Source organism: Gymnoscopelus microlampas (assembly GCF_963454915.1).
Source record: "Gymnoscopelus microlampas genome assembly, chromosome: 4".
Classification (NCBI taxonomy): Eukaryota; Metazoa; Chordata; class Actinopteri; order Myctophiformes; family Myctophidae; genus Gymnoscopelus; species Gymnoscopelus microlampas.
Window position 1 is genome coordinate 57,875,807 of NC_139941.1, and position 16,128 is coordinate 57,891,934.

The following is a 16,128-nucleotide window of genomic DNA, read 5'->3' on the forward strand; positions in this document are numbered from 1 at the left end:
ACCAGAGACGCAGGGCATCACCGGCTGGCTCCTGTCCAATGAGCAGCTCTCCACCTGGAGCGCACACTGTCCCAAAACTACTCACTATTAAATGATGATTATTGAATTATAGAAACAAGAAGAGGCTCACACACTGACATAAATACGTTCTGACTCTTTGGATCTACAAGCTCATAGCGTGGCACAGAGTGCCACGCTATGAGCTTGTAGATCTGCTATTTTTTGGGAAAAATCGTGGGGGAAAAAAATGGAAATCTTTGAATGTATACATTTTTAAAGCAAACATGTGTGACTCAAATCTTTGCTTCTGGGGGATTCTACAAATGTCTTCTAAATCCTGACAGTTTAAAAAATGACTTGCGTTGCTATAATCAGTGATTCTGTTACAAATATTTAACTTTTTTTCTCCTCACTTTAAAAAAAATAGCAGGTCTGACACGTTGTGAGCTTGTAGATCTGCTATTCTCAAATAACAGATGTATACAGGTTTCATGTGGTCAAACTATATTCAAATAAACGGTTACACATAGTTCACTTTTTCTTTTCTTGTAGCAATTTTTAATTTACAGAACATTGTCAAATTGCATTACATTTAGTGCAAATAATAACACTTCCGATGTACAACATAGAAATATACAAAGTATGTCCATTCCTTTGACAAAATATCAAAATTAAAAAGGCTAAACGTTCATTCTTCTGCTGATTTTTAATTTCCTCTTTTAAACCATTCAACTTTATAACGTGGATTCTCTCCAAACACACCGACCCCCTCTAGGACCCAGAGGCACATCCACCGCTCAGGGATTCCCTCTGAAATCCCTACTTTAAACCGGGGGTTCTCAAGGTGCGTTCCGGGGACCCCCAGGGGTCCTTGAGAGGGTTCCAGGGGGGTTCTAAGCTAAATGATTGATAGGAACCAAATGGACCCTTACAGGTCTGTAACTCTGATGTTACAATGTGAAATGTGGGATTAACAGAACAAACATATTATAATATATTCTATATTATAATATAATAAACAGATTATAATCCCAACAGCACCTCCTCAGGTCCTTACACACGGAAAAAGCCTTTCTTTGATTTTGTGCCATTCATTAATTGGCGTCAATTTAAATCACTTGGCGTTCATTTAAACGTCCGTCTAAAGGCCTTTGCAGACAGGATGAGATTTTTCACACGGAAAAAACTGAAAATATCATTATTTAAATGAACACATGGTTCTCTATGACCTCATGAACACCGGCTCCCAATTTACCGTGCGGCGATGTGATGCGATGATGCGTTTTTTTTTTAACCCATTAAGACCTGGAATCTGTGTCATTTTTAGATTTGAGCTAAAAAGCATTATTTTACACATTGGCTATTCAAAAATAGCAGATCTACAAGCTCATAGCGCGGCACCGAGTGCCGCGCTACGAGCTTGTAGATCTGCTATTTTTGAAAAATCGTGAAAATGTGTGCAAATCTTTGAAATATATATATTTTTAAAGCGAACATTTTTAACTCAAATCTTTGTTTCTGGGGGGGTCCCTGGAACAAAATATTTTGATGGGGGTCCTCGGCCAAATACATATAATTTTCGGGGTCCTTGACATGAAAAAGATTGAGCACCACTGATATAGAAACATAGGTTTTTCAGAAAACTGTTGAGATTTAGGAGACGACGTGTAGAATCGGCTTCAGGTCTCAATGGGTTTTAATGGAACCCAGTTGGATTCGTGCGTCTTTTCGCATGCGGTAAAAAGTGATTGACTAATCACACCCTGTCTGCTCACATCTCTACACAGAACCACATGTTACTCTGTGACACAGAGCCTTTAGTCACACATGAGGAACATCTCCACACAGAACCACATGTTACTCTGTGACACAGAGCCTTTAGTCACATGAGGAACATCTCCACACAGAACCACATGTTACTCTGTGACACAGAGCCTTTAGTCACATGAGGAACATCTCCACACAGAACCACATGTTACTCTGTGACACAGAGCCTTTAGTCACATGAGGAACATCTCTACACAGAACCACATGTTACTCTGTGACACAGAGCCTTTAGTCACATGAGGAACATCTCTACACAGAACCACATGTTACTCTGTGACACAGAGCCTTTAGTCACATGAGGAACATCTCTACACAGAACCACATGTTACTCTGTGACACAGAGCCTTTAGTCACATGAGGAACATCTCTACACAGAACCACATGTTACTCTGTGACACAGAGCCTTTAGTCACATGAGGAACATCTCTACACAGAACCACATGTTACTCTGTGACACAGAGCCTTTAGTCACATGAGGAACATCTCTACACAGAACCACATGTTACTCTGTGACACAGAGCCTTTAGTCACATGAGGAACATCTCTACACAGAACCACATGTTACTCTGTGACAAAGAGCCTTTAGTCACATGAGGAACATCTCTACACAGAACCACATGTTACTCTGTGACACAGAGCCTTTAGTCACATGAGGAACATCTCTACACAGAACCACATGTTACTCTGTGACACAGAGCCTTTAGTCACATGAGGAACATCTCTACACAGAACCACATGTTACTCTGTGACAAAGAGCCTTTAGTCACATGAGGAACATCTCTACACAGAACCACATGTTACTCTGTGACACAGAGCCTTTAGTCACATGAGGAACATCTCTACACAGAACCACATGTTACTCTGTGACAAAGAGCCTTTAGTCACATGAGGAACATCTCTACACAGAACCACATGTTACTCTGTGACACAGAGCCTTTAGTCACATGAGGAACATCTCCACACAGAACCACATGTTACTCTGTGACACAGAGCCTTTAGACACATGAGGAACATCTCTACATAGAACCACATGTTACTCTGTGACACAGAGCCTTTAGTCACATGAGGAACATCTCTACATAGAACCACATGTTACTCTGTGACACAGAGCCTTTAGACACATGAGGAACATCTCTACATAGAACCACATGTTACTCTGTGACACAGAGCCTTTAGTCACATGAGGAACATCTCTACACGGAACCACATGTTACTCTGTGACACAGAGCCTTTAGTCACATGAGGAACATCTCCAGACGGAACCACATGTTACTCTGTGACACAGAGCCTTTAGTCACATGAGGAACATCTCTACACGGAACCACATGTTACTCTGTGACACAGAGCCTTTAGACACATGAGGAACATCTCCACACAGAACCACATGTTACTCTGTGACAAAGAGCCTTTAGTCACATGAGGAACATCTCTACACAGAACCACATGTTACTCTGTGACACAGAGCCTTTAGTCACATGAGGAACATCTCCACACAGAACCACATGTTACTCTGTGACACAGAGCCTTTAGTCACATGAGGAACATCTCTACACAGAACCACATGTTACTCTGTGACACAGAGCCTTTAGACACATGAGGAACATCTCCACACGGAACCACATGTTACTCTGTGACACAGAGCCTTTAGACACATGAGGAACATCTCCACACAGAACCACATGTTACTCTGTGACACAGAGCCTTTAGTCACATGAGGAACATCTCCACACAGAACCACATGTTACTCTGTGACAAAGAGCCTTTAATCACATGAGGAACATCTCCACACGGAACCACATGTTACTCTGTGACACAGAGCCTTTAGTCACATGAGGAACATCTCCACACAGAACCACATGTTACTCTGTGACACAGAGCCTTTAGTCACATGAGGAACATCTCCACACAGAACCACATGTTACTCTGTGACACAGAGCCTTTAGACACATGAGGAACATCTCCACACAGAACCACATGTTACTCTGTGACACAGAGCCTTTAGTCACATGAGGAACATCTCCACACAGAACCACATGTTACTCTGTGACACAGAGCCTTTAGTCACATGAGGAACATCTCCACACAGAACCACATGTTACTCTGTGACACAGAGCCTTTAGTCACATGAGGAACATCTCCACACAGAACCACATGTTACTCTGTGACACAGAGCCTTTAGTCACATGAGGAACATCTCCACACAGAACCACATGTTACTCTGTGACACAGAGCCTTTAGTCACATGAGGAACATCTCCACACGGAACCACATGTTACTCTGTGACACAGAGCCTTTAGTCACATGAGGAACATCTCCACACAGAACCACATGTTACTCTGTGACACAGAGCCTTTAGTCACATGAGGAACATCTCCACACAGAACCACATGTTACTCTGTGACACAGAGCCTTTAGACACATGAGGAACATCTCCACACAGAACCACATGTTACTCTGTGACACAGAGCGTCATTTAGTGTGTAGAGCCTCCGTTCCAACGCATCGCACAGATATGATCCTTTTTAATATCAAATTAATATCAAATTCACTTCATTTGCTGTGTCCACAAATAGAGCCTGGCATCGTTCAGTGAACATTTTAGTAATTGATAAGTAATTATTTGGGTTAATTAAATTGTTCTAAACCCCCCCTTCCCCCCGGGTCCAGTTTTATCATCATGAGGTTCAAGCTTTGTTCATTTATTAATGATGTTTTTATTATTATTATTTTTTTAACAGTCCGTTCAAAACGCGAGCGTCTCTGTACAATACATTGTGTCCGTTGTGCCCTTGGGCAAACCGCTTTGTCACTGGGTTCCCAACCGTTTCTTTTATTTAGGGGGGGGGGGGGGGGGTACAAATGGAACCAAATGGACCCTCATTACGGGTCAGAAAGCAGAGTCAGTTAAATGAACACTGAGGATTTTAACGGTGTCCATTTGGAGTCCCAGAGAAATGAATAAAGGTTTGACAATCACTGATGGAACCCTGAATCAACACTGTAACATCCTCAGTGCTTATTTAACTCTGAGAGTGTACAAATGGAACCAAATGGAGTCCATTTGGTTCCATTTGTACACTCTCAGAGTTACGGACCACGTAAAGGGTCTATTTGGACCCCTGCCGGGTCCCCGAACCACACCTTGAGAACCAGTGAACTACATCATCATCATCGTGGTAGATCTACAGACCCACACAAAGGAACAGAAACAGATCTGTAAGCTCTAACCAGCCCGTCCCTCCATCAAACTAACACCACAGGAAGTTGTCACCAGAGGGACAGGAAGTCGTCACCAGAGAGGCGGGGAGATCAAAAAAGCAAAGGAAATGACGGCTCATTAATTATGCAAATTACCAAGTAATATATTCATGAAATTCACTGTAATAACTTGGCTAAACGGATGTCCGTTAAAGGACAATTTCACCCATTTCATCAACCTTCAGCCTTCAGCAGAACAGACATGATGTCATCATATCATAATGATGTCATCATATCATGATGATGTCATCATATCATAATGAGCATTTAGTGAGGACCAGTTATATGGAGATATGGTTGAAAATGAGCGAAGTGCACCTTTAATGACAGAGTAAAACACTGATAAAGATATGAGGCTTTAAAGCAGTTTAAACAATGTTAATAAACTATTGTTTTAGTGGGTAATGAGTGACAGATCTAAACTTAACAACAAGCAGAACCAAGTGGTGATTATTACATATATTTGACTGGTATATATTACTGGTAATTTATGGTATTACTTAAATGTGTAATTAAAGGGTTAACGGTCAGTCCCCCCCCCCCTCTCTCTCTCTCTCTTTGTAGCAGCAGGGCGAGCAAGAAGCCGTGACATCATCAGTGATTAAAGTGAAGCCAAAAAGCTGAGTTATGATGATGTAATCATAAGAAATGTACAAAACAATTTACAAAAACTAAAACTAAAACAAAACAAACAAAATGGCTGAAGTTACCCTTTAAATATTTAACCACTTAAACCCCGTGTAGTTGTTGTTGTTGTCGATGATGAGCGGAGTCCCGCAAGGCTCTGCACTAGTGTCTCTTACTGTTGTCGCTGTACATTTAAATATCTTCTCAGGAAAACAGCCGATCTGCAAGCTCACAACGCAACGCGTTGTGAGCTTGCAGATCGGCTGTTTTCCTGCGAAGGTCCCCCCTCCCCCTCCCCAGAATACGGATCCTGGGATTTAAGCGGTTAAATAAAAATGCATAATATGCAAATTAAGCTTTAATTTATACTTCATGGCACTTGGCTGTGGCTTGCCATAAAAAAACAAAAACAAAACAGATCTACAAATAAGCTAGCTTGTAGATCTGTGCTTTCTTTGTGCAAGCACCACCGCGGTACTATGGATTATAAATCAGATGATTGAACTGTTTTTTTAAAGCCTTGGATGAAGTGTTTGATTCAGAACACCTTTCAGTGTCCTTTAGGCACCGCCTCCTCCTCCTCCGTACCGCACAGCATCCTGGGTAATGGAGTTTTTTTTTCTTTTCTCCGTTTTACTTCCTTTTAAAGTACGTCAATCTGTTTCGATTGACAGGCGGATGGTTTCGTGTGATTGGTTGACGAGCGTCTTGTGGTCGACGCCCCGAGAAATGTTCACCTGACCGCAGATCTGACGTTACACACCTGGAGAATACACACAATGTTACACACCTCGAAAATACACACAACATAACCAGTGTTGGTGGTAACAGCGTTACAATTAACGCTGTTACTGTAACATAATACTTTTTTTAACGCGTTAGTTTGCAATTAGAGTAATTAGAGTAATCAGTTACTAGCTACCTTTTCCAAAAATAATGGCGTTACTTAGTTACATTTAAGACCTAATGTTGCCACAAATGAAAAGGAAAAGGAAAATCCATCAGACACATTTGCTGATCAGGTTTCCTGATCACTGAACCAGCTCGTCTCTGTCAACGGCACAGAGAGTCTCACAGATGTTACACAGACATTGGTGACCGGGCCAGCAGGCTGTGGTGATTGCTTTATCATTCTATTCAGCTCTGTATTCAACGGGTCACCACTTATGGTGTGACACACACGGGCCGACAGGCTGGTCTTGTTTTTATTACATTAATTTGCCGCACCTGTGTTACATGGCAGGTATTGATAGACCACAGAGAGGTTCTCCTTTTGTTATGGAAGTATTCACACTATTTATGGATTTATTGGTGAAAGGAGGAGGAGTCAATGCAAATAGCCTTAGTGAAGCCCAGCTCAGCTCCACCTCCACAACATGGTGGACACTCCACTAGACTGGCTTTTGATTTGATTTGATTTGATTTTGGTAAAAGATATAAAAGTAAAATCATTCACATTGTAACTTAAACTCAGGATAACACATTAAAGCATAAGGAGACACATGTTTCTAATGAGGTTCTGCAGTCTGCACTCTGGATGTTATGTTTATCAAACTTCCTCACAGAGGAGTTTTAATGGGTTCTGTACTCTAGTGTTCATTTCATGCACTAAAACTATGACCAAAAATGTTCCACCTCTACCTTTTTTCACTGACAAAAACGAATTAAAAACTAAGCTATGATGACTAAAACTAAAGACTAAATATGTTGAGAATTTCGTCAACAAATAAAAACTAGACTAAAATGTTAGTGAGGGATCTAGTGGAGAAGTAGCCTGGGCAGCATATCTTTTCAGGTCTATGATCCGGTCGGAAAGAGAATTCTTTTCTTTTTTTCTTTTTCAGTAGGCGTGGCCTAGACAGGATCACACAGGTCTTTAATAACGCATACCAGGCTTTCCTCCGAGGTGGAAAGACTGGTGACGCGAGGTTAGTGGAGAAGAGATCCAGCAGAACTAAAATACATGTTATTTTGTGTTTGGTTGTGCTCGGTGTTGCGATCTGAAAATAGCCGATCTACAAGCTCACAACGCGTCGCAGCGCGACGCGTTGTGAGCTTGTAGATCTGCTATTTTCAGCATGCAAAAAAGTGTTAAATCAGTCATTACAACGCCAGCAAGGCACCGCCACAATACATTATAGTCGACTAAATCAACTGTAGATTTAGTCGATAATCTTATGATATTTAGTCGACTAAAACTCGACTAACAGTAAGACGTTTCAGATGAATAAAATATGACTAAAACTAAATCAAAATGTGCTGTAAAAATCAACACTCCGTCCTCTACCCTGAGCCATCACACCCTAACATCATGAGCAGGGGTTAGGTGTGTGTGTGTGTGTGTGTGTGTGTGTAGTACCGTGTTCAGAAGAGGATGGGTTTGCCCTGGGTCTTCTCCTGGACGTAGGACGTGAAGCGTTTCAGGAACTTGGGGTATTCTCTCTTAGCGACCGCTCTGAGGACCGAGGCCGGGGCCCAGCCCCCCGGGTTCACTGCACACACACACACACACACACACACACACACACACACACACACACACACACACACACACACACACACACACACACACACACACACACACACACACACACACACACACACACACACCTCCATCAACACACTTTGCAGACTGTGCATGGGGGGGTAATTAAACTAGCTGATCTAAAAGATCCCCTGTGAGCTTGTAGACACATCTTGAAATGTTTTGAATAATTTATAATGTTTCATATATACATTTATATTATATATCAATCTGTGGGTCATTGGCATGAACAGGTTTGATAACCACTGGGGGTGCAGTATTGTTTAAGTACTTACATATATTACTATGTAGTATTGTTTTAAAACATCTCGCCTGCCCTAAATGTAAATCCTGGGAACGTCACTGGAAGTAACTTACCGTTGGCGACGTATGTGATCTTACACAGGATGTTGTCTCTGCTGATCTCTTTGTCTCCCTCTGGTGGACTCACCAGGGTCTGACAGATCATGGCCACGTTGATCTTGGCTCGAACACAGCGGTTGGTCGGCTGCAGGAAGACGGAGAAACACTTTGTTGTTTCATCACACATTCCTTTTTTTTCTATTTTTGAGTGGTGCCTACATTTGACTGTGTGTGTGTGTGTGTGTGTGTGTGTGTGTGTGTGTGTGTGTGTGTGTGTCCGTATGTTTGCGGACGGCCTCAACATGTTTGTGTCTGGCCTCAACAGCTGCAGCTGATTGCAACACAAAGCTGCAACCCCCCTTTTTCTCCCCAATTTAGTCGTTATGACAATGAATTCTCTCCTCACACATGTCTGTGTTGTCACTGCTGTCCTATCCTACTGACTCACCTGTCAGTGAGGAGCCCCCACCAGGAGGACGTAGACTAGAGCCTTCGTTCTACTCCTCCCGCCCAACACTCCCCGCTGACAGGTGCCCCCCCCCAGCCCGTAGGAGTATGTGAAATGACACAAACTAGGAGTTCACCCTCCTAGTTTTAGGAGGGTGAACTATCCCTTTAAGTCATACATGGGCAACTGGCGGCCCGGGGGCCACATGCAGCCCCCACCTTCACTGAAATGTGGCCCGCAGTTTAGTATCAGAATAGTGATATATTATTGATTTCAGCTGTTATGATTCTAAACATGACCCGCTTTAATTACTTCAGTCTATATTAGTAGCTTAATGACTAGTATTATAATTCTATTGTATTGTTTCAAATTCAATGTATTTGTATTTAAGGTCATAAAGTTAACATAAGTATAACTAAATGCATTTGAAATGAAATTAAAATGTTACTTTTCAGAATTCCAATTAAAAAATAGCAGATCTACAAGCTCAAAACGCGTCTGCGACGCGTTTTGAGCTTGTAGATCTGCTATTTTTGCTACTTTTGTGTGACATAGAATGCAGAAAGAAGTTAAAATACAGAGATAAGAGGTTTCTGCCCGACTGTATATGTAACGTGTTCCTCTGCAGTGAGTGTGTAAATATAGTGTTCCTCTACATCATCAAAGTTGCATCACCTCTGCTTTAAGTGGTTCACAGAGAACAGAGCGTAATAAGCGTCACTTTGAAAGCCTTTGTGTACATTTAAACTCATGAGGCTCATGGTTGTCACGGTGACACAGAGTTGTGTCCAATAGAAACCTACCAGAGCGTTGTCGTGGTCCACGGAGAAGTTGCAGACCAACCAGGTGTCAGGGTCGTTCTCATTGGTCGCCAGAATCTTCCTGATTGCTGATAGGTAGAGCACGTCTCTCTGGGAGGCGGGCCAAACTCTCTGGAAGGCAACGAGTTTCAAACCATTGTTTAATCTCATCTTATCTTATGAAGATTATTATTATCATCATCTTATCTTATCTTATATATTATCAGGGGTGCACATAACTGTTTTGGTCTAGTTCTCAGGGGAGCGCCTGGATATGTTACTTGGTGTTCACCAAATAAAGAAATAAATACAATTTGCCGCGACACGTCTCACAGGATGGATAAAAAAGGGATACATGGATAACTTGTCTGTGCAATGGTCTGCGTGATGCGGGACCCCCCTTAATAATAATAATAATAAAACTTTATTTGTATAGCACTTATTTAAACAAAGTTACAAAGTGCTTGAACAGTCAAAAGAGCAATCAAAACAATGCAGATAATTAAATAACAGTGATATATAACATTTACAGTAAAACAGAGCAATAATCAACAACATTTATCTCAAGTTAAAAAGGCCATTCTGTAAAAATGGGTTTTTAACAGGGATTTAAAACTCGTTAATGACCTGGTTAATCTTAGTTCCTCTGGTAGGCTTTTCCAGAGTCTAGGGGCCTTTATAGAAAAGGCCCGACCTCCTTTGGTCACCAACTTAGCTGTACGAATTTCCAATAGACCCTGGCCAGAGGATCTAAGGGTGCGACCTGGCACATAAGGTTCCACCAGATCACATAAATAACTAGGCGCCAGACCATTCAGAGCTTTAAAAGTTAAGTTAGTAATAAAATCTTAAAATCAATCCTGAAGGCAACTGGCAGCCAGTGAAGTGCAGCTAGGACAGGGGTTATATGATCAAATCTCCTGGTACCGGTGATGAGCCTGGCTGCTGCATTTTGGACCAGTTGCAGACGATGACTAAGGTTTTGGTTGAGACCAGAGTATAATGCATTACAGTAATCAAGGCGAGAATATATTAAGGCATTCACAACAGTTTTAAGATTGGCAGTGGAAAGAAATGATTTGATTTCATAAATGTTCCTTAAATGCATGAAGCAGGTTTGTACCACCTTTTTTATTTGGCTTTCAAACCGGAGTTCGGAGTCGAATTGGACACCCAGGTTCCTTGCAACGGGAGTCACATTCGTTGCCAAGAGGCCAAGACTGTCTAAAATGGTGGTTTGTGAACTGAGGGGACCAAAAAGAATAATGTCGGATTTGTCGGAGTTTAACTGGAGAAAGTTCTGAGACATCCAGGAGTGGATATCGGCCAGGCATGCTTTGAGGGAGGATAGGCAACTAGGGTCAGAGGTTTTGACCCTTCTTGTGAATGATTAGCACTCCCGACATTAACTCCTTAGCCTCGTCAAGAGGGCGACTCCGATCCTGGCTGCTCCTGTTATCAGTTGTTTGCACTATGTTGATGTGCTCTTTGCTTTTCTCATGCTTATCAAAAGCTGGCTGACTGAAATTATTTGTCCCTGTATAAAAGGCGCTGCTTTTATCCGCCAGATTGGGACGTTCACAGAATATTTTGCACCATCACGGTGCGCTCATCATCGGTGACGAGTGCATGTAACGCAGCCAGCATCTTGCTGTGTGCGACTGGCTGTGTCAGGATTCGAGGCCACACTCACACATGTGCAGCATGCGTTGCCAATCAATTCAACACTTAAATATATATTTAATTTATTAATGTACATCATAGTGTACCAGGGTGAAACTTTTGATCTACCGTGTGTGTGTCTGGTAAACAATGATGTATTATTGATACATATATATGTGTATATACAGTATATATATTTACCTTGTGTGTCTGGTAAACTATGATGTATTATTAATATAACATATATATGTTTGAATATATATATATAAATAATATATTTACCTTGCGTGTCTGGTAAACTATGATGTATTATTAATATAACATATATATGTTTGAATATATATATATATATATATATAATATATTTACCTTGTGTGTCTGGTAAACTATGACAGAGTTCTCCGATAGGGTTTCAACCACGTTGAAGTTTTCTATGGTGGCTGAAAAGACATAAACATAAAGTCAGACAGAGATATATGTAAATATGATGTAGATCAGTTAGACAGAGATATATGTAAATATGATGTAGATCAGGGGAGCGCAAAAGGTAGATCACAAAGGCTGGGCAGGTAGACCACATGACATGCCCCTGAAAAATAAAATATATATATATCAGAGGTCGCACTAGGATTTTAATCTGCCGGTCCCAATGTTCAGAATGATTCAAATTTATCAGACATCTGATAAAAATAACGGTCATATTTTTTTTTATGCATTAATGACAAGCAGGTGCGTAAATACAGCCTAAAATGGTAAATGGTGCATTTATATAGCGCTTCTATCCGAAGCGCTTTACATTGATTGTGCCATTAACCCATTCACACACACATTCATACACCAATGGAGGAGGAAACCATGCAAGGCACCAACCTTCTCATCAGGAGCAGTTAGGGGTTCAGCGTCTTGCTCAAGGACACTGCAACACTAACTCTAGGGGAGCGCCCCAGCCCGGGATCGAACTGGGAACCTTGCGGTTTTCCAGTTCACTCTACCCGGCCACTCTACCCCTGAGCCACTGCCGCCCAAAACCTAATACTTAGGCCTACAGCATTATATTTTGGATTGAACTATATGAACATGAACAAGTAAAATACACATTTTATAAAGCAGGATCATCTTACACAAATACATTCATTACCTACATTACCTTTGTGCATGCTGTGTGTGTAATGGTTTCTCTATAATCAATTGTGTTTGAACGCATTTTCTAATTAAAGGACACTGCACACAAATGTGCATTTCAGATGAATCCTTCATAACGTGCTTCAGCTGACCTGTTAAGGCAGTAAATTATAGACCACTACTCACAGGTTAGACTGTAATAGTTAACTCATTGAGTGCCATTAACGTGTTTCACGTGTTTTACCGCTGTGGTGCAACGTGCCAAGATATCATCATCTGAAGATTTGCAGCTCCATCCACTCCTTGTTTAACTTGTTATAACTTTAAAAGGCTGTATCTCGCTTCCTAAGCACTTTTTTTTACTTTGAAAAAATAAAAAAATAAAAATCATAATGGCCAGAAATAGATAATAATAATTTGGGCACTCAATGAGTTAAGTAGTGGATGCAATGGATGGTTAAGGCCTTAATATTGGCCTAATAATGATATAATAATAATAACCATCAGAACCCCTGGCTGATGATGATGATGATGAAGACTTACTCTCCCAGTCCATCCTGACAGAGGTGTCCCAGAAGTAGTGACACACCTCGTGTCCCGTCACTCCTTTCACTGAATGGGTGGCTTTGAGGGGGTCCAGCACGATGCCGTTCTCCTCCACCTCTCTCCTGTACACCTACATGATAATAATACATATTAATATATTATTACTGTTCTCCTCCTCCTCTCTCCTGTACACCTACATAATAATAATAATAATAATATTAATATAATATGACTGTATGGGTGGCTTTGAGAGGGTTTGACTTCACCCATCAACATGGGTTAGGCTTATGTCTGATTTATACTTAGTGGTGTACCATTTATTGCACTGAAAATAGCTGATCTACAAGCTCACAACACAATGTGAGCTTGTAGATCAGCTATTTTCAGGTGGCACACAGCCACGTGCACATGGTCCTGTAGAGAACAGACTGTATGGAATCACAATGAATGAAATGTGAGTCAATGGGGAGAATATTTGGGAAAATCAATTTCTAATCAATGGAGCAAAACATATGCAGATATCTTGACTGAGTCACATGACCAGAACCTCCAGCAACGCGTTCTAGTTTGTTGTGGTGTGTTAGCGCCCTCCGGTGGACGTTACCTTCATCTCTCCCTCTTCTATCACCAGCTGCCAGTTAGCGTCTCCTCCCATATCCTGTAGAGAGTATGTCATGTGACTCTCTACCATCTCCTCCACCTGAGAGAGAGAGAGAGAGAGAGAGAGAGAGAGACAGAGAGAGAGAGAGAGAGAGAGAGAGAGAGAGAGACACACACACACACACAGAGAGAGACACAGAGAGACAGAGAGAGAGAGAGAGAGAGAGAGAGAGAGAGAGAGAGAGAGAGAGAGAGAGAGAGAGAGAGAGAGAGAGAGAGAGAGAGAGAGATCAATTGATGATGGTGTCACTTGATGGTGACATCCATGTGAATTCATTGATAAAGCAGGAGTTTTGAGTTCTGTCCATTTAGCCATCACTGCACTAAACTAGCCTGGTATGTCCAGATTAATATCACTGTGTAGATATTAGTCTGAATCTCTGTGTGGAACCTGTATTTCAGAGGGGAACATATAAAAAAATGCCCCTGGTGATAAACCCGCCCCATATATTTGCATACTGGGCTCTGATTGGTCCCTCACAACTTTGGAGGGAGAGAAATCCAATCTCTATTGAGAGGGAACAGACCTAATCTGTAGAGGACCATTTATTTTTGCAATGAAGGATTCATCTGGAACCAGACTAGCACTAAACAAACTGTACTGTCTTTGTGTTGTGTTGTGTTGTGTTGTGTTGTGTTGTGTTGTGTTGTGTTGTGTTGTGTTGTGTTGTGTTGTGTGTATTTCTGTTCATCAGACAGTGAAACAGAATGTGGGACAATAAACACAGATTATGATTCAGCTGTTGTGACGTTGGCCTCAGTATAGATGATATAAATACTATTAACAATAATGTACCACATGATGTTTTTGGTCTGCTATTTATTGTAGATCTACTATTTTTTGAAAAAACGTGGATTTTCTTTTTTTAAATCTTTGAATATATATATTTTTTTAACTCGTGTGAACATTTTTAACTCAAAACTTTGCTTCTGGGGGATTCTACAAATGTCCTTTCCAAATCTCCTGTCATTTTAACATTTCTTTGGCAATTCAAAAATAACAGATCTACAAGCTCATAGAGTATGAGTAGATCTGCGAGTAGATCTACTATTTTTGAAAAAAAAGCAAATCTTTGAATATATATAATTGTTTTACTCAAATCTTTGCTTCTGGGGGTCCCTGGACAAATATATCCCCCATCTCAAAATATTTTGAGATGGGGGGGGGGGTCCGTGGACAAATACATATCATTTCGGGTGGTCCTTGACATGATATGTCTGATATTATAGCATAAGTGTTAACAGTGTGTTTTTCCAAAAAGCAAAAATTTGAGTAAAACATTTTCGCTTTAAAAAAACATATATTCAAAGATTTGCAAAAATGTTCAGGCCTTTTCCAAAAAAATAGAAGATCTACAAGCTCATAGTGCGGCACTCTGTGTCGCGCTATGAGCTTGAAGATCTACTATTTTTGAATAGCCCAAAGAAATCTGGGATCCACTGGGATCCACTGGGATCCACTGGGATCCAGGCCAACTCAACACATTCTAAAGTCCCTCCAGGAATCTAGTCTCAACATGCAAAATATGTTTTTCTGCAAATGCTGCAAACATTTGGAAATGAATCAATCAATCTAATCTGTAACATACTTACTAATATGACACAAACAAAAGCATATGCAATTAAAACACATGAATTAAAAACCTTCAAACTGTAATCTGTTAGATTCTCACATGCACATTACATTACAGTCATGTAGCAGACACTTTTATCCACAGCAACTTACAATAAGTGCATTCAGCATAAGTAGGGAAGGAAACTACTAATCACCAGAAGTCTTAAGTGCATTCTTTAAGCACATGCACACACGCACGCACGCACACGCACACACACACACACACACACACACGCGCACGCCAGGGTTTCCGCTAGACAAAAAAATAGCAGACATACAAGCTCACAACACGGCGCGTTGGTCGTATTGTGAGCTTGTAGGTCTGATATTTTCAACGCGCAACACGTACGAAGAATAGACTGATCTATCAGATAACCACAGCACAGACTGTCTGTGAGGACAGCAGCATCAGGCTGTCAGGAATGAACCCACACTGACATTGTCAGAACATGATAAAAACTGTATATGATTATGATGGGTTTTAATGGTTGTACAACTTTATCCAAATAATAATATTAATAATAGGTTTAAATGATAAAATAGCTTATTAACAGCATTTTCCCAACCGGCCACGGTGGCTGGTGATGTTTTTAATTAACGGACAATTAAACATTTTATCGGTTAATGGCCGACACACACACACACACACACACACACACACACACACACACACACA

The 16,128-nt window shown here is 41.0% G+C and overlaps 1 protein-coding gene across 5 annotated transcripts in view; it reads right to left on the reverse strand.

Annotated features, from left to right (window-relative positions):
* Positions 1 to 6,242: 6,242 nt before the first annotated feature.
* Positions 6,243 to 16,128, reverse strand: part of LOC311043859 (ceramide transfer protein-like) — a 68,686-nt gene continuing 58,800 nt past the window's right edge. For all 5 annotated transcript variants that reach the window (XM_084055245.1, XM_084055243.1, XM_084055242.1 and 2 more), the window contains 7 exons: positions 13,782 to 13,877; positions 13,175 to 13,307; positions 11,879 to 11,949; positions 9,851 to 9,979; positions 8,615 to 8,744; positions 8,072 to 8,204; positions 6,243 to 6,475 (listed from right to left, as the gene is read on the reverse strand). In XM_084055245.1, coding sequence (XP_083911371.1) covers positions 8,077 to 8,204; positions 8,615 to 8,744; positions 9,851 to 9,979; positions 11,879 to 11,949; positions 13,175 to 13,307; positions 13,782 to 13,877 — 687 coding nt within the window. In that variant the 3' untranslated portion in view covers positions 6,243 to 6,475; positions 8,072 to 8,076. The remainder of the gene's footprint in view (positions 6,476 to 8,071; positions 8,205 to 8,614; positions 8,745 to 9,850; positions 9,980 to 11,878; positions 11,950 to 13,174; positions 13,308 to 13,781; positions 13,878 to 16,128) is intronic.